This window comes from Salvia hispanica, chromosome 1 (assembly GCF_029641045.1).
Source record: "Salvia hispanica isolate PSC_SH4W2 chromosome 1, Shi_PSC_v1, whole genome shotgun sequence".
Lineage (NCBI taxonomy): Eukaryota > Viridiplantae > Streptophyta > Magnoliopsida > Lamiales > Lamiaceae > Salvia > Salvia hispanica.
Genome location: NC_142692.1, coordinates 22,650,292 through 22,667,311, shown reverse-complemented (window position 1 = coordinate 22,667,311; position 17,020 = coordinate 22,650,292). Strand labels below are relative to the sequence as shown.

Below are 17,020 nucleotides of genomic sequence, written 5' to 3'. Positions count from 1 at the left end.
AGGTGTGAGAAGTCAGATGGAATTGTCATTCCGAGGTTTGATATTTCTCATTGTTTCTCATCATTTATATTTGTTTTCACATTTGACTACATGTCTACTTGCTTTCGTTTTGCAGGTTCCACTTGGTCTAATTTTGGGGGATGTCTCAAAATGGTCAAAATAGTCTATTTTTTAGGATCAATGGAGTATTAAAAAAGTAATCGAACCACAAGTCATTTTAAAAATTAAATTTATAATTTTATTTTTTATAATTAATATATTTAATAATTTCATAGTGTTAGTTTTTATTTTTTACTCTCTAAAAGTTTAAGAGAAATAGAAAAAAAGAGGATTTGTCATAAAATGATTGATAAAGTGAAGTGAAAAATATCATTACAGGCATTTAAACCATACAAAAATATCATACCCAATACTAGAGAAAGATATAAAAAAAATATCATACTCATTACCTAAATGTCCCATATTTTTGAAAGTTCAAAAACGTCATCCATGCTTTAGGGCATTTTCGGTGAAAATTTAGGATGAATAGTGAAAAAGTACTATGAATGTGATTATATCTTAGTCTAGGGACTTACTAAAATTTTTTTTAAAGTCCAATAACTATTGGTGTGTAAAACGAAAATTATAGAGATCATTTGTGCATTTCATTGTTTTCTGTTTATAGTAGTATTAACTACTTCCTCCGTTCCAAAATGTTGTCCATGTTTGACTCGGTGTGGTTTTTAGAAATATGAAGAAAAATGAGTGGAAAAAGTTAGTGGAATGTAGCCCCCCATGTTTATACATTACTTTTATAATAGAGTGTGAATGTAATGAGTTGGTGGAAAGTAGGGTCCATAAAAAAAAATGAAAAAGAAATAAAAAATAAATTGGACAATATTTTATAGACGGACAAAATGACAAAATTGAACAACATTTCATGGACGAAAGGGAGTAATTTTGATGAACGGGGTGAAATCGGAAAGATATAACTAGCAGTATTTCATTGTCAAAATAATTAGAAAGAATCCAAATGAAAAATAAGCCCATTAGGCTGTAGGTTTTGGGCCTACCTCGCATCCGTTGTTGACTAAAGCTATGTGTAGAATCTTGTTATCTAGATCCAACTCGATCATTCCAGAACCCTTCACAAATTCTTCTGAGGAACTCGTTTAATTATCTGAAATATTTGTCTTCGAAACCTGATATTGCCGCACTAGTATAGTATTTCATTCCCTCGTTAATCCTTCTTGTTTATTGTTTGTTAGAAAAGAAGAAGCAAAAAACATGGCAAGAGAAGGCCCTAATTGGGAAGGACTGCTTAAGTGGAGTCTTTCCCACGCCGACGGTACTGACACTTCTCGCAATTTGAGGTATTCTCTTATTTCCCCAATTCTTTTACAAACTGTTCTTTTTCAAATTTTAGTTTGCTTAAATTTATTGGATCTTAATTTTACTAGATTTTTTTAAATTTATTCTTAATTGATTGATCGAAATATGGTGCTTTAGCTGTTTCTGGAGTTTCACTTGTGTGTTTCGACATGAATTAATTAGAGTATATATTTTTCATGTTATAATTTGGGCTTAGTGAGGAGGATAGAAAATGGTTTATGGAGGCGATGCAAGGGCAGACGATTGATGTTATAAAGCGAATGAAGGAGATAACACTTGTTATGAAGACCCCAGAGCAGGTGTTGGAGTCTCAGGGGGTCACTCCTCAAGATATTGAAGGTCTTCATAGTTTCTAATGATAATTTCAGCATCTTATCTTAATGTATGTATGTGGTTGGTTTCTGAGGTTTTTTCAATTATGCTACTTGTGTAGATATGTTGGATGAGCTACAAGAACATGTGGAGTCTATCGACAATGCTAATGGTTAGCTCTTAGTTATGATCTGCATTGAGGATTCTTTGATGTAGAGAGATAGTGGATTTATTATTTTTCTGTGCTTTGCTAGATCTTCATTCCATTGGTGGTCTTGCACCTCTCCTCGGCTACCTCAGGAACTCGCATCCTAACATTAGGGCGAAAGCAGCCGATGTTGTTAGCACCGTCGTACAAAACAATCCCAGGAGTCAACAGCTGGTCATGGAAGCTAATGGCATGGAGCCATTATTGACAAACTTTACTTCTGATCCAGATGTCGGAGTTCGTACCAAAGCACTTGGTGCAATCTCTTGTAAGGATCGCTTTGTTTGCGCAATGTGCAGTAATGTAATCAATGGATGAACAGTTTCTCGATCCTTTCTTTTATTCAATTTTCAATTTGCAGCTCTGATTAGGCATAACAAGTCTGGAATTGCTGCGTTTCGGTTGGCTAATGGTTACACGGCGCTAAAAGATGCTTTGGGCTCTGAGAGTGTGAGATTTCAAAGGTATATATGATATATCTTATTATACTTAGCTAGACATCTTTGCTTAGCTTATAATATTGATTAATCGTTTAGCCTAAAGTTGAGGATGATTATGTTTTGTGTAATTATTAATGCAAAAATGCATCATATGCAGGAAAGCCCTTAACTTGATCCACTATCTCCTTAGCGAGAATCGTTCAGACATTGGTGTTATATCCGAGCTTGGATTTCCTCGCATAATGATGCACCTTGCATCAAGTGAGGATTCTGATGTACGTGAAGCAGCACTAAGGAGCCTTCTTGTTCTAGCTCGGGACAGGTCGGAGAAGCCTGATACCTCAAGTGAAGATGATGATAAACTGAAGCAGATTCTACAAGACAGGATCAAAGGAATTAGTGAGATGTCTGTTGAAGATCTAGGAGCTGTGAAAGAGGAAAGGGAGCTCGTGGACTCTCTTTGGAAAGCCTGTCACAATGAACCATCGCCACTCTTTCAGCAGGGCCTTCTATCCCTCCCCGGAGAAGACGCTCCTCCTCCAGATGTAGCGAGCCAGTATTTCCAGCTGCCTCTTAGAGCTTTGGCTGCAGACAGAAATCCCGACCCAAAACCAGACAACGAGAAGAAGGAAGCGCCTTTGTTATTAGGTCCTGGACCCTCAGCTTAGGTCAGTTTGTTTAACGCAATTATGCACCAGAATCATTGTATATGACTTAGTTAAGATCTTGTGCTATATTTATACTTTCGCTATATTCGAAAATCCAACCTTTTTATCTCACTCTGCAACTGTTCATTGTGTGCTTCACTCTGTTCAATTTTGTTTTATATCGAATGTTTTGGATTCTGTTATCTCGTCACCAAGTCTCATGTTAGACAGTTTGATTAGTTGGATTGATCAGTTGGATCAGGTAAGTGTCATTAGATATGAGCTTGAAATTGAATATAAATAATCGACATGCTAGAATTGTTGCATAGGAAACGCTATTGAATTTTTAAGCCTCTACAACAGCTCCTTGCCTAATGCTAGAGTAGCTAGTTAGACAGAAGGAAAATCTCGTAACTAAACGAGATTGTTTAGGGCGAGGCCACTCTCATTGTGGAGGGCAGAAAGTGATAACATATCTCTTTGCTATGCATTTGTTGAGGCTTGAAGAATCATCAAAGGCATAGCTATACGCCTTGGGACAAATGGCCTTGAACAAATTTGCAAAAACTGTAGGTTTGCAAGTTTTGGGATCTGCATACTGCCCTGTGCAGCAGTATTTTGGTGATTGCATAGCTAAGCAAGCACTCTTGCACCCCACAACCTGCCCTCCCACTCTAACCTCCAGAGCCGAGGGGCAGCACACGTTCAGATCGACCTCGCACGACGCCACTCCGCACCCCACCCCTCCCCCGACGGGCTTCATCGAGACGGGCAGGTTGAAGCCGTCCACCAGGCTCACATCGTAGAAGTGGAGTGGCGAGGTGGATGAGCCTAATGTCATCTCCACCACCGTGGCCGGGGGTGATCCGCCAAGCCCTTGGCAGTGGAGTTGTCCGGCGCAGTCGCCCGTGGCGCACGAGCCCTTCCCATTGGAGTCGAAATTGCAGAGCTGCCTTCCCCATAGCCGACCCGACCACTTCTCAGGGACATCGATGGCCACCTCTCCCCCGCTGCTGAGGAGGAAGCCACCCTCATTGAGCGTCCGCTGCCCTGCACCGGCCTGGATTCCGGGCCATATGCTCTCGTTGCAGTTGTTTACTACGATCAGCTGATAACCACTGCCATCTATAAACATAAATAATTGATATCAGGATTTTGACCACAGATTGCATTGTGCTAAAAATGAAAAAAAGCAAAGCTAAATCATAATAATGTATACTTGTTCTAGTGAGACAGAGGAGGAGTATGGTGATAGCTATGAAGAATGCACATTGGTTAGTAGGCAGCATTTTTGTTAAAATCAATCTGCAATGTTGAACTGAAACTTGTGATTTGTGGGGTGAACTGTGAGGGATGGATGCTGAATTTAAAGCAGAGAGGAGCTCTGCTAGAGGCTACTGCCTCAAACTCAATTTGCATTTCTTTATTTAATTTTGTCCCTCTTTTTCCCACACTTTTTTCTTTTTTGTAATCAAACAGAGAGCATATATGCATTGCTTCTAGCTGAGGATTTCTTCTACTTTGATGAAGTTATAGACTTATCATGTCTTTAACTTTAGCACGTAACAGTGAATATAACTATTAGTGTGCAAGTGTATACCTTGTACTCACGTTCAGGTAAACACTGGATTGAGTTATGGTTCTTTCATACATATGAGAAACAGAATATTTTGCCCCTTTTTCACCATAAACAAAACTAGTCTTTTTCACTTTATAGTCGGCTGAGTATATTTCCCTGCGAATACAAGATTGCCTGATTGTCAATCTGTTGGGCAAATGAAACAAAATTCAGTGAAGAAATAACTGAAACCATGTTCATTCGTTTATCATCATTTAGTTTAGGTAGAACTTTATAAATTTCTATCATACTAGAGTGGATCGCTGTCTATGGGCTAAATTTATCCGACTCATTAGTATATCTAGACTGAAGTTTAAAAAATGTTAGGAACTAACGCATAGTACATGGGGTATTATTTTTGAATTAGTTACTTAATAGTTGGTTGTAGTATATCTAGTAGCGATTATTAGATTTGTGATTAGAGTAGGATTTAATATTTAAATTATATAGTCTATATTAGGATTAAGATTTGCGTGAGTTAGGCATTAGCTAGAATTTAGTTAGAATCGGGTTTTTGAGTTAATCTCTTTTGATTTGTTTAGGATTTGATTGTAGGTTTTGAAGTCTATAAATAGGCTGGTCTTGTTCTTTAATAGGGAGACGAGTTTTTGATTGAGTGTGTTTCTTGAGTTTTTTTACTCTTGATCCTATTCGAATTCTTGTAGCAAAGTGTTCGTTTTCGAATAGTCTATCGATTTATCGATTGAGTTTCCACCCTCAATCGTGGCATCATTCATTCCATATCCACTTCCATATTTCACGTCAAACTCATATCCATCCATATTGTGAAGTTGTAGGAATGCCATGTCTACAACGACTTCTTGCAATTTTCATCCATATTCCGAAGCATGTTCGTGTTACAGATGTTACAACTTGCGGGGTGCCATGTCGCAGCCCTTTTGCGACCAATATCGCAGGCCATACAGTCGACGAGAGGCTGATTCGTTCGGAGAGGTGTCGCGAGATCTTGGCGAGCCAGCGAGGCTCATAACACTTGGGCTTTAAATCTAGACCAATTCGGTAGAGGGCTAGTGCAACCCGATAAAAAAAGTCTAAACCCTCAAAAGTTCACTTTGAAGGGTTTGAGGAATAGTGTTGGCAAAATAAAATAAATAAACATTGTAACAATATTACAATATCTCACATCGGTGCAAAAAGAGACTTTAAACTACTCCCTTCGTCCCAGATAAGAGTCACTTTTTGCCATAAAAGTTCGTCCCAGTGTAAAAGTCACATTTAGAATTACATCAAAATTATAATTTTACTCCATTGCTCATCAAAATTACATCAAAATGTCATTATCTACATTAAAATAAACCAAAACAAAAATAAAAAACTCTAAAAAGTCAAAAGGGATCCACCTTCAACCAACTCACTTTATCTATTACACACTCTACCATCTCACTTCATTAATTACACACTCCACTATCTCACTTCATTTATTACACACTTCAACTCTTTCTTAAAACCCGAGCCATAACAATAAGTGACTCCTAATTCGGGACAGAGGGAGTACTAAGTGACCGTTCGGTTGGTCAATTGAAGCATGTGTACTATTTAGTTCTGTGTTCGGTTAATAAAATTGGAGGTCTAATTAATCCATGATACTATCTTATATGGATAATCTCCCCATTGTCAGTCGGAGCCGTACCCCTACGACAAAAACAATATGGGGCATGATTATTCCAGACTCAATCTCCATATTATTTTGTAATGTAAACCGAACGTGGCCTAAGTCTCTAATAAATTGCTCCCTCTATCATCAATTGATTTTAAGATGAAACTCTATGGATTTCTACCATCTTTTTATCCTTAAAATTCGCTGAGGCTGAACAAAATACTCAAGTTTTGTTGTGGCTAATTTGATGATTCATGATTTCATGTAGAGAAACAAAGAGCATCCTCAATAAAGCCACAAATTGTGGCCGTCGAAGCTCAAAGTGTTTGCATCTGCAACTGAAAAGCACCGATTGCTTCTTCTTCACTCTTGTGTTATTGACTTCATATGTCTGGCTAGATTTTATGTGGTGCTCTTTACATTTAGTTTAAATTAATTGATTCGATGATTTACCTTTGATCTTTGTTTATTCCAATGCTTTTGTTTTCGTTTATGGGTTTATTGATCGTGTATATTTTTATGCATCTTGAGTAGTATTATTCGTTTAGTACTCCCTCTATCTCATTAAAAATAAAACGTTTTTCTTTTTAGATTGTCTTATTAAAAATGAAACGTTTTCTTAGATGGAAATAACTCTATCTCTACTTTTTCATCTCTTTTACTTTACTCTCTCTTCATTAACACACAAAACAACACTACATAAAATTCCGCGCCGATTCTCAAACGTTGCATATTTAATAGGACGGAGGGAGTACTTAATATCTTTTTCTTACTTAATTAGAAATTGACTGAAAACGAGAAATTATTGAGTTTGATTCATTTATAAATAATTCAATAATAAAATTATGCTATAACGATATTTGAGAACTTGATTCTGAACTTTCTACACTCTTAAACTATTTATGACCGATGAAAAGGCTAAAGATTAAGTGTTGAACTAATGCTATAGCTAAAATTTGTTAAACATAGTCAATGTCATTGGAGTGAAAATAAATGTATATCCATTAGCTTTGAATAGAATTAAGAGATGAGGTTTAACTCATTTAATCAGTGTTAAAAGCGATTTTTACTTTGTTGAATTAGTTTTAAATTTATTTTGTAATTGGAGACTGGTTGTTTAAGCTTAGAAATGAACTAGACAGACAAATAATAGCCCATTCTTGGATATTTGAAGGGCCATTTTCTGGTTCAAGACCCAATTGGCCCAATATAAGCCCATTAAGTCTCACCCCCAGAGAAATCAAGAAAAGAGAGCAGCAATTCTGCTTTCTCGATTCCTTGATCCAAAGCAGAACAGTAGGAGAGAAGCGAGGAGGATAAAAATTAACACATGAGGCTCGCAGCTAAAGTTTCGAGGGTCTTCAGAAATGGAATAGGGTCCCTTTTAGCGGTTAAACCGCCTCCTCCAAAAGTGGTGGCACCGCCGCTCAGACAATTTTCAGCCACTAGCACGCCCAACCCAGTTGCAGTTGAAATGATCAAATACGCCACCTCTCTTGCTCGCCAGAACAAAACAGGTGCCACCACTTGTTTCTTCACTCTTCAAGTTTGAATTTTTAACTTTGAGGTTTAAGGTATCAGAGAAAAAAATGGGGTTTATTGGTATTGCAATTTCAGAAGAATCGTACGCGCAAGGATTGCTGGTATTGGAACAGTGCGAATCAACTCAACCAGATGAGAATTCCAAGGGTTTGGTTGAGCTTGCTCGCTCTACCTTAATGTTTGAGAGGTACATTTGATTTTATTTTTTTCTTGTTTTTTTTTGTTTTCTTTTAATTCCCTATTTTATTCTGCAATTAATTCGATTTAGAGGGTTCCATGAGACAGCAATTGAGGGATTGGGAAAGCTTCAAGATTTAAGCTTGTCTTCTCTTGATATCAAAGGTGATAAGATTACTTAATTTACTTGACTTATTTATTACTATTATATTCAATGGTGAAATCGGTGTTGGGCTTGTGCAGTTGCTGCTTCTGAAGCTCTGGTGGGAATTTATCTACAAATATATCGAGTAAGTCGCAGCAATAATGAGAATAGCTCCTTTTCAAGTAGAATAATGTTGTTTGTAGATTTGAAGGTTGAATACCCTGATGTCTGTTAAAAACTCATTAGGAGGATGCAGCATCAGCTGTTGCAGATTTGGCATTGCAAATCCTAGGATCAATTAGACATGGATTAGGTGATGGGGGTGGATTTGAGGTTCTAGAAGCCCGAATCAAAGCTCTGAAAGGTCTGATCGAGCTCATATGCGGTGACACTGAATCTGGTGCGTATGGTCGATTTGTCAGGTCCTTTGTATGCTTATCGTTTGTTCACAGTGACTGAATTCCAATCCATGTCTGCAGCACAGTCGGTCTTTGAGGGAATACCGGGAGAGGGATTGTTGAGTGGTAAGGTTTATACTTTATGAGAAATATATTTCTCGAAATAATATGCACTTCTATAGTTCCATTCATCAACATTGTCTTTGTAGCCAATGCTGCCCTGTCTTATGGCGAGTTCCTTCATGGAACGCGGAAATTTTCCACTGCAAAGGAGTTGTACCAGAGAGTAACTCAGGCAATGTCCGACATCAAGGATTTTGGTGATCCTAACAACCTTGGAGCTTGTAACATGACACCACGGGAAGTTGCAATTGCCGCTGGTTGTTCTTTAGGGCAGCTCGAGGCCCATGTGGGGTAATCTGTCTCTAGATTATTATAGTCTGCGATCAACTTCCTCTGTTACCAGGGTCATCACGTCTTAACATGTGGTTTTTCTTCTCTAGGAATTTTAGTGATGCAGAGGAGATACTGACCACTGCAATGAATCAAGTGGAAGAGCACTTTGGTATGTTACTTTAGTGGTAAACCTGATCAGTGTTCCAACGTGATTGAATTACATTTGCATTATAGTACCATTGCTTATATATGCAGGCCCTCAACATCCCAAAGTTGGTGTCATTTTGACCTGCATTGCTCTCATGTATCGGCTAAAAGCCATGGCGGAGCGCTCGAGCTCCCTTCTAATTCAAGAGGTAAGGAATTTTGTTATGCTGCAAAACTAGGATAAAATGTCAGATATATCAGTTATGTTCGTTCACTTTTCTTCACGGCCATTCCATGTAGATGAATCAGTATCTGTTTATATCTTAGCTTCACTCAGTTTCTAGTAGAAAGTTTTTCAGTCATTCTTCACATGTTTTTGTATGTATATTCTGTTGAAACATTCTGCTGTGTTATTCTTTTCTTATATGGTTGATAGGGTCTTTTCAGAAGAGCAATCGAGCTGCTTAAAGCTCCATCTTTAGAGGTTCATGGTAAGAAATTGCTATATATCTTCACAAATCTCCCCTTCCTTAGAACTTCAATTGCTTTTTTGCTGAGGCGTATTTCTTTTTAATGATAGGTGTCGATGGAAACATTAGCATGAAAGATATAATCGCACTAGCCAGAGGTATGTCTTAATAACTGAATTGATTTGCTTGCTAATAAGCTTTTGCTTGTATTTATATGCGGTTATTTGTGAAGGTGGGTATGCAGAAACGCTTCTTGTGCAACAGTCGAGAAAAGCAGAAGGGGAGAGATTGAAACATTGGGCAGAAACTGCTTGGGGAAACCGGTGGATGTCACTGGGCGAAGCATTGGAGCTTTCGGAATCTTCGCCTAAGGTGCCAGTCATAGATACTAGGATATGCCGTGCGGTTTAGTTTCGTGTACATAATATGATGCTTAGATGGTCTTGCCTCTCCTAGACAAAGCAGCAACACCTAACTCTAATATGTGGAGAAAATGGTTCATTTGTTGAGGTTTGCTAATAAGAAGGCAAGCATGGAGGTCATATGATTTCTAATTGAAGGTGGAATGTAAAATATTATGGTAAATGTTAATTGCCACTTTATTTGAAAATAAAGAAACTAAATAAAGCATGTGCCTGTTTTTTGTTATTAAATTAGTATATTGATGGTTGTGTTTGTTATCTTAACATAACTTTTAATATTTTTTTGTGGGTATACATGGTAACGGTTGAAGCCTAATTTTGTCTGGTGCATAACTTTCTTTCCTGTTTTAATTATGTCTTGGAAAAAGGGAGGGTGAAACTTAAAATTACTTGGAAAAAAAGGGAGGGTGAAAAGGGCATGGAAGACCGTAAATAATGAAAAAGGATTTCAAATGATATTATATCCATACATGGAGGCGTCTGGTGCATTTTTTGAAACATAGGTACCTCCAACGTTCGATTAGTCATATATAGAGGCTAATTTTGTAGTTCACTCTAAGATAAATTGCTAAAAGTAATAAATATAACTGAAATGGCATATCATTTTAATTATGTTACTGAATATCACTTGTTGCACATACTTACATTTATTTGCTTTATTAACGTAACTAAATTCCAATAATATGTAGTATTCATTATATGTGACATAAATGTAATAGTATTAAAATTTACATACAGTTGGCTATAGTTATACTTGCATTCCTAGTTGCTACTTTAATAGTGCCACATTCTCAACTATGCTTGGCCGGCAGTATAAATACATATGACACATTTTATTTAGCTTCTCGACTAAGCTAAGGAAACATATGACATTGATATTTCGACATTTTCAACTATGTTTGGCCGGCATACAAAACGTGGACATCATTTACTAGTAGTACTATATATATTACTACTACTCCCAAAAATTAATACTGATAAATCTTGCAAATATAATGGCTGAGAAACAAAACCAACCAAAAGAGAGTCATCAAGGTGATCAACTATTTATATGTATATTTATAGATATAGGTTTTTGAGAATTATTGATAATATTTGTATGTATTTTAAAATGGTTGTTGGTGATATTGGTTTAGATGGATCCGAATATCAACCAGGAAAAACAGAGTGGCCCGAAGTCGTCGGACTTGCCTCAGAAGAAGCAGAGAACAAGATAAAGAGAGAGGCCGCCGCAGGGACTAAAATCCATGTGGTGCCTTCCAATTCATTTGTGACAACAGATTTCCGCATGGATCGGGTTAGAATCTTCATAGATTCCTCCGGCAAAGTTGTTAAACCACCCAGAATTGGATAATACTACAGTAATATATTGATCACCTTGTAGCTGGGCATTTTATCGGATTTCACATAATAGTTGATAAATAATTGGCACCTTCGTGTACTGAGTATATGAGTTACTTTTATTTTGGAACAATATTAGATATCACAGAAACTGAAGTGAACTTTACCTTGCCACAAACTATAAGAAAAATTACTTCCTTTTTACATAGAAGTACTTTGTCAAAAATTAGTGTTCTTATAATTTGAATATTACTCCACTTTCTAAAAGTGACCGTTATATATAAAATTGTCTCTGTGAATAAAATTAATGATCTTAAAAACAAATGTAGAGGGAAAAAGTAATAATATTTGATCATTTGCTTTTGAAACTAATTGATCTTAAGATTGAGATTGTGGAGTTGGTAAAGAGATACTAGAACGGTCTAGAAGCAAATTATTCGAACTTAACAAAACTAAACCAAACAGCAATAGGTAAATCCAAAACAGCCATTACGAATAAGAACACAAGCTGGCAGCAGATTCAAAAACAAAAGCAAAATTATAAGTCAAAGAACTGTTTTATAGTCACAAAACAAGCTCAATTCACGCATCATATGACAACGGGAATTTCACTTACATATGTAACGTAAATCTTGAGTGGTGGTGGTCACTTCAAATGTTGCTCGGATACATAAAAACCCTCACTTTAGCTCCCTGCTCACAGTTAAAAAAATGCAAAGAAGATTATAAAAGAGATCCATACATCTCTAACAAATTGAGAATGAGATATTGCCTCAATTTCAATTTAGAGGGAGTTTTTAGAGAGGCTTCATTATTAGAGATTGATTGATTGATTGCTTCACAGATAAATATTCAAGAAGGTTAACTTGCCTATTGTCCTTGCTCCGTACTCCTAGGTACGGGTCGGTTCGCATGACTCATTATCCTATGATTATCCATCTAAGATTAAATTGTGGCATTTATTTTAGTTGGAGGGGTGCTATGACTAATTATCACATGAATATCTATCTAGGACTAAGTGAGACTCATCTCATAAATCAAGCATAATATACATATAATCATGAGATACAATCTTGCAAACCAATCAGCCACTAATACTCCTAATTTACAAAATTTGTCTTCTTGAGAATAGAGATTAGAGACATTAGAAGACTATATACCACTCAGTTCATGAGATGTATTCTTTTACAAGCTTCTCTTTTTCCCAATAAACTGAAAAAGGCCACAATGATAATGTAGTCTCAATCTAAAAAAATTCTTCTTGTTAATTATCTGCATCTATCTTCTGCAGATGCATTCTATACTTTTGTGCCTCTAAATGTTCAATTTTTAACCTAATTTTCTATAAAAAGGGAAAACCTGAAAAGAGAAAACTATCAACATTTAACCTACAAAACCATTATCTACAGGGGAAAGCATGATATAAATTGACAATATCATTTAATAGAGCTAATATCCAACACAGTTAATCATAACAATATGCAACATAAAAATCTAATCATAATCTGAAACAGATTTAATCGTTAGAAATTTATACCGCAGTGCGAAATTTTCAAACGGAAGAAAAATACTGAAATAAACAGATATTGAAACGATTAAACGTACCATGGATTTGGGAGGGAGATTGGACTTGAATTTGGCGCGAACGACGCCGCTGTTGCCGTGGGGACGCGCGACCTTGCCCCAAATGCAGCGATAGTGAGAGCCGTTCTTCTTAACTTTGGCTTTGTAAATGTAGGCCAATTTCTTCCCGAGATACCATGCCACTTCCTCCTGAGTGTTCACGCCCTCTACCTGAACCAGCGACGTGTTTGGATACTGGTTCGACTTCGACCTATCACCGAGTCACCGATTTCGTTATGGCACACACGGCCTAGCCGGAGATCGGAGGAGCGAAGAAATGAAAAGTATTATTTTCTGTTTACCTTTTGTATCCGAGGATTGTACCGCGGACGTAGAGTCTCACGCGCTCGCCTTGCCTCCCCTTCACCATTGCTGCTCTGAACCAACGCACAAACCCTAATTTTCCATGGGGATTTAATGACATTATTGGGCTTATTTAGAAACCTAGTTGCGGTTTTACAACTGGGCTGGACCGGCCCATTTTAATTTTTATCAGCCTGTTTGTTTAGATCTCTACGCATAATAATCTCATTTTTTTTTATCGTGCGTTTACCAAAATTAGTTATAGAATTTAATCTCAAATAATCATAGCAACCCAATTGTTAAATTCATTACACAATATCTACTATATAAAATTCCGCAAATTCATTATACAATATCAACTAATATCACTCACAACTACTCATATTTTAAAATAAGCAAAATAATGTAAAATAAATATTTGAGGTATGAACAAGAGCCAAAACTGACAGCTCAATTGACCGCGTTAAGAATATCGGCTCACTACCTTGTTGATTAAGCTTAATCCTTCAAATTGTTGGACACTCCATTCCCTTCAATCATCTACTCATCAATTGAATTTCTCGTAGCAACTAAAATGGAGCAGCCGTTGCTTTCAGATGGTAAGAGGGAGAGCGACAGATGGAGTTCTTACGAGCATGTGGGGAGAGCGGGCTCCGCCATTCCGACGGCGTCCCTCGCCGGAAGCGTAGTCAGCGTCGATGAAATTCGATCGGCGTCGGCTTCTTCCGACATCTATCCGCCATCTCTTCATGCCCCTTTGCTTAGCTCTCCACAACCTCACTATCCCAGTGGTAATCGGATTATCGACACAACTAATTTCTACTATTATGAAGTTTCTGATTCGGTCTAAGATTGTGTATTAATTTCATTTTTATAGTTTTTTTAGGGGAAATTTGGAAACCACGATCAATTTTATTTGCATTTGAGGGTGAGACCTAAATTGTTTATCAGTAGTGGTTTTGTTAGGATATAAGAATCCAATCCAAATATTACCATCGTTTTTTTCTTAAGATTCATTTGGCTATGTTAAAAAAAAAAGATTCTTTTAGGTTGCATTTGTTCTTACTTTAGTGGAACACATTTTAACAAATATATGCACTTTTACCCCTCAATTTAGAATCTGCACTTGCAGACCTGTTCTAGCTGATGTTTAAACATGTCGCGTTTATCACGTCGAAGAAAGAAATGATATGTACTCTCTTGATTCATAGCTTACACACACATAGAGGAAGATGCTATTTCACTGTTATTGTGTACAGTTATACTTGCTTTATTTATAAGTCAAACCGCTTAACTTGTTAATCCAATCTATGTGGATTTTCCAGAATGTGTGATGTTCTTCATTATTTAGTAATGTTGGTAATCTTGTTGCAGAACAAGTGGTTGGTCATCCTCAAGACGCTTATGATGGGCATTTTAGAAGGAATATTATAGATGGACAAAGGTTAGTATTGAATCCACTGCTTGGCACATTGCGTTATAGATGATTAAAAAACTGTTTTGCTAGATATTAAGACTGAATTGGGCTAGATTTCATATATAAAACCGTTTCGTAGATATTAAGACTCAATTGATTATCAAGCCAAATCACTTTCTTGGATCCTTATATTGCTTGTGTTGCCTTTTTTCCAAGAGTGGCGTACTTCATATTTTGCCGATTTGTGTTTCATTGTTATTTCTCTGAATATCTACTCAGGCAAGTGCTGGATGAGGTAGAAATACGAGAACTTCTCTTAGATCATGTTGGTCATCGTTGTTGTTGGGGTAGTCGGCCAGCTCGAAATTGGAATATTCAAGCAGTGGAGGATTGCAATGTCTATGTGGGAACCCTCGAAACTTTTGCTGAAGATAGGGAAATAATAACTGAGAAGGAGCCATATCTTGGTGGTGATACACATGGAAAAGATAAGGGTCCTGAAATTGGAATATGGGAACTGGATCTGAGGTCTGAGTTTCCTCCTCTATTTATTCCTGAAAAAGAGTCGAGTGTCGTAGTTCCTCGATCAGAAGCTGTTGAGAAATGCTCAGGTACAAACTCAAGAATAGTGAATTACCTGGCTTCATAATCAATATTTGGACCAAAACGTTGCATACTCACGATGATTTATCATTTCATTTCTTAAGGATGTGGAGGAAGAGGAGATGTTGTATGCTTGACTTGTAATGCAGATAATAAAGAGCCTGGTTTCTACAAGGAGAATCATATGTTTCAGTGCTCTACTTGTCACGGGAGAGGTTTGTTGGCACATATGGATGGATCTGATTCAATGTGAGCATTTAATTTTTGAACTATTTATTCAGTCCTCTGGTAAATGATGTAATGGTCTTTCCATGAAGGATAATCACAATGAACAGGGTTATCACTACAAATTTGCCATATCTGATTGTGGTGTTGTGTTCTACGTATACTTGTATGACCAAAAATTCCATTTGCAGATGTAAAAACTGTAAGGGTAAGGGAATGTTACCTTGTGCAACATGTGGATCTCGAGGATTGATCAAATGTGAGATGTGTCAAGGTAGCGGCTCTCTTCTGACACGCAAAGTGGCCATTGTAAAATGGTAAGTAGTATTTACTCACTTCAAATATAAAGTATCCATTTAGTCCCCCTTTGGTATATACAGAATCTTCTATGAAAACTAGGAAACTGGAGTTAAATATCGAGAAGATTTTGCTAATAAATGACATACTGGATGGGGCATAACAGGGGTAAAGTTCATTTCATATAAACTTAGAGCAGAATCATCGTATACACGGCATTCTTCTTTCTAGTCGGTTTTCTTCACTCAAAATAGATGACTCTTACTCTGAACTAAGACCATTACTGACCATTTTACTCGATAGGAAAACCTTGCAAGCAAGAAAAGTGAGTGCGACCAGTGGGGCAGCGTCTGTCCCAGATGAAGTCTTCCACAGGGCGAAAGGAGTGCAGCTGTGCAATACACAAGCCCACCAGTGCACCCCAGCCTATTTTGCGGACTCGTATTTCCTCAATAAGTTCTCGTCAGAGGTGATTGCTGAAAGGGATCAAGTATCTCCAACTGCAAGAGTGATCTGTGAAAGGCATATCATCTCTGTCGTTCCAGTGACTCGAGTAACCATGGCTCAAAACCGTAGCTCTTTCAGTTTCTATATAATCGGAACCACCAGAGAGGTGTACTTGAAGGACTCGTATCCTTCGACGTTTTGCTGGGGGGTTTGCCCATGCCTCGAGTGGCTGAAGCTGTAGTTTAATGTCTTGGACTGAGCTGGTTTGATTGAAGTGAAAAAAATAGTCAGAAGATCTCATTAGTAGTTTGGAGTGTGTTATCATTATGCAACGAACAACTTTGGACCTCATCTCGTTGAGTTTGTTGATGTCTTGTACTGGTGTCTGTCAGGCTTGTGTTGTTGTCCGTGTCTCTGTGAGGCTCTAGAGTTTTGCCTTTGTTTTGATCTTTCATTCAACGTCCAATTTTTTTATCTACTTTTTTTTTGGGGGGGGGGGGGGGGGCTGGGGGGTGTGTATTATGTATGGAAAGTTATTTCATGTAGAGTAAAAGTGATTAAGAAAATGAGAATCCATTTTTTCTTTGTACCATAGCCTCTATATTATACTCCATGTGAAAAAAATACGTTAAAATTAATGAAAACCGAGCATGGCCTTGTCGTACCCGACCGTGTGGAAATTAAGGATCAAATCATATCCAGGTGGGTATAATCCTCAGGACATTGCCTTTCGGGACCTACCTGTGTGGAAGTACAAAGTGGTTCCTACCCAGTTGGGTACCACTCTCTGGAGTCTCGCTTTGTTTGACCCATGCGGGTTGAGTTTAATGCATAACTCATACCCGGTTGGCTC

The 17,020-nt window shown here is 37.5% G+C and overlaps 5 protein-coding genes across 5 annotated transcripts; 3 read left to right on the top strand and 2 right to left on the bottom strand.

Moving 5' to 3' along the window:
* Positions 1-1,087: 1,087 nt before the first annotated feature.
* Positions 1,088-3,110, top strand: LOC125222476 (hsp70 nucleotide exchange factor FES1-like). Its single transcript, XM_048125115.2, has 6 exons — positions 1,088-1,352; positions 1,568-1,710; positions 1,805-1,855; positions 1,938-2,159; positions 2,253-2,355; positions 2,489-3,110. The coding sequence occupies exons 1-6, from the start codon at positions 1,267-1,269 to the stop codon at positions 2,997-2,999; spliced, it is 1,116 nt and encodes a 371-aa protein (XP_047981072.1). The 5' UTR covers positions 1,088-1,266; the 3' UTR covers positions 3,000-3,110.
* Positions 3,111-3,268: 158 nt separating this feature from the next.
* LOC125222477 (Pathogenesis-related thaumatin superfamily protein) lies at positions 3,269-4,460 on the bottom strand. The gene is made up of 2 exons (XM_048125116.2): positions 4,198-4,460; positions 3,269-4,103 (listed from the first exon to the last, which is right to left on the bottom strand). Exons 1-2 carry the CDS (start codon positions 4,265-4,267, stop codon positions 3,424-3,426), a joined length of 750 nt encoding a protein of 249 aa, XP_047981073.1. The 5' UTR covers positions 4,268-4,460; the 3' UTR covers positions 3,269-3,423.
* A 3,022-nt stretch (positions 4,461-7,482) lies between these two features.
* On the top strand, positions 7,483-11,356 carry NDP1 (Tetratricopeptide repeat (TPR)-like superfamily protein). Its single transcript, XM_048124345.2, has 13 exons — positions 7,483-7,731; positions 7,832-7,943; positions 8,025-8,098; positions 8,177-8,223; positions 8,325-8,478; positions 8,558-8,602; positions 8,686-8,890; positions 8,980-9,041; positions 9,128-9,228; positions 9,456-9,510; positions 9,600-9,647; positions 9,722-9,861; positions 11,048-11,356. Exons 1-13 carry the CDS (start codon positions 7,545-7,547, stop codon positions 11,126-11,128), a joined length of 1,311 nt encoding a protein of 436 aa, XP_047980302.1. The 5' UTR covers positions 7,483-7,544; the 3' UTR covers positions 11,129-11,356.
* Positions 11,357-11,771: 415 nt separating this feature from the next.
* On the bottom strand, positions 11,772-13,324 carry LOC125221979 (large ribosomal subunit protein eL33y-like). The gene is made up of 3 exons (XM_048124346.2): positions 13,178-13,324; positions 12,858-13,086; positions 11,772-11,945 (listed from the first exon to the last, which is right to left on the bottom strand). The coding sequence occupies exons 1-3, from the start codon at positions 13,297-13,299 to the stop codon at positions 11,904-11,906; spliced, it is 393 nt and encodes a 130-aa protein (XP_047980303.2). The 5' UTR covers positions 13,300-13,324; the 3' UTR covers positions 11,772-11,903.
* A 289-nt stretch (positions 13,325-13,613) lies between these two features.
* LOC125217749 (chaperone protein dnaJ-like protein) lies at positions 13,614-16,641 on the top strand. Its single transcript, XM_048119274.2, has 6 exons — positions 13,614-13,969; positions 14,553-14,622; positions 14,875-15,206; positions 15,303-15,447; positions 15,615-15,740; positions 16,024-16,641. Exons 1-6 carry the CDS (start codon positions 13,753-13,755, stop codon positions 16,406-16,408), a joined length of 1,275 nt encoding a protein of 424 aa, XP_047975231.1. The 5' UTR covers positions 13,614-13,752; the 3' UTR covers positions 16,409-16,641.
* Positions 16,642-17,020: the final 379 nt, after the last annotated feature.

Excerpts from the sequence above, each read along its gene's own strand:
- NDP1 (XM_048124345.2), top strand. The coding sequence starts at position 7,545 with ATGAGGCTCGCAGCTAAAGTTTCGAGGGTCTTCAGAAATGGAATAGGG. Across the intron at positions 8,479-8,557 it reads ATGCGGTGACACTGAATCTG|CACAGTCGGTCTTTGAGGGA; the intron begins GTGCGTATGGTC and ends CCATGTCTGCAG. Across the intron at positions 9,229-9,455 it reads GCTCCCTTCTAATTCAAGAG|GGTCTTTTCAGAAGAGCAAT; the intron begins GTAAGGAATTTT and ends TATGGTTGATAG.
- LOC125222477 (XM_048125116.2), bottom strand. The coding sequence starts at position 4,267 with ATGCTGCCTACTAACCAATGTGCATTCTTCATAGCTATCACCATACTC. Across the intron at positions 4,104-4,197 it reads CCTCTGTCTCACTAGAACAA|ATGGCAGTGGTTATCAGCTG; the intron begins GTATACATTATT and ends TTATGTTTATAG.
- LOC125221979 (XM_048124346.2), bottom strand. The coding sequence starts at position 13,299 with ATGTCATTAAATCCCCATGGAAAATTAGGGTTTGTGCGTTGGTTCAGA. Across the intron at positions 13,087-13,177 it reads ACAATCCTCGGATACAAAAG|GTCGAAGTCGAACCAGTATC; the intron begins GTAAACAGAAAA and ends ACTCGGTGATAG. Across the intron at positions 11,946-12,857 it reads ATCTCCCTCCCAAATCCATG|GGAGCTAAAGTGAGGGTTTT; the intron begins GTACGTTTAATC and ends AACTGTGAGCAG.
- LOC125222476 (XM_048125115.2), top strand. The coding sequence starts at position 1,267 with ATGGCAAGAGAAGGCCCTAATTGGGAAGGACTGCTTAAGTGGAGTCTT. Across the intron at positions 2,160-2,252 it reads AGCACTTGGTGCAATCTCTT|CTCTGATTAGGCATAACAAG; the intron begins GTAAGGATCGCT and ends TTCAATTTGCAG. Across the intron at positions 2,356-2,488 it reads GAGAGTGTGAGATTTCAAAG|GAAAGCCCTTAACTTGATCC; the intron begins GTATATATGATA and ends CATCATATGCAG.
- LOC125217749 (XM_048119274.2), top strand. The coding sequence starts at position 13,753 with ATGGAGCAGCCGTTGCTTTCAGATGGTAAGAGGGAGAGCGACAGATGG. Across the intron at positions 13,970-14,552 it reads ACAACCTCACTATCCCAGTG|AACAAGTGGTTGGTCATCCT; the intron begins GTAATCGGATTA and ends ATCTTGTTGCAG. Across the intron at positions 15,741-16,023 it reads AAAGTGGCCATTGTAAAATG|GAAAACCTTGCAAGCAAGAA; the intron begins GTAAGTAGTATT and ends TTTACTCGATAG.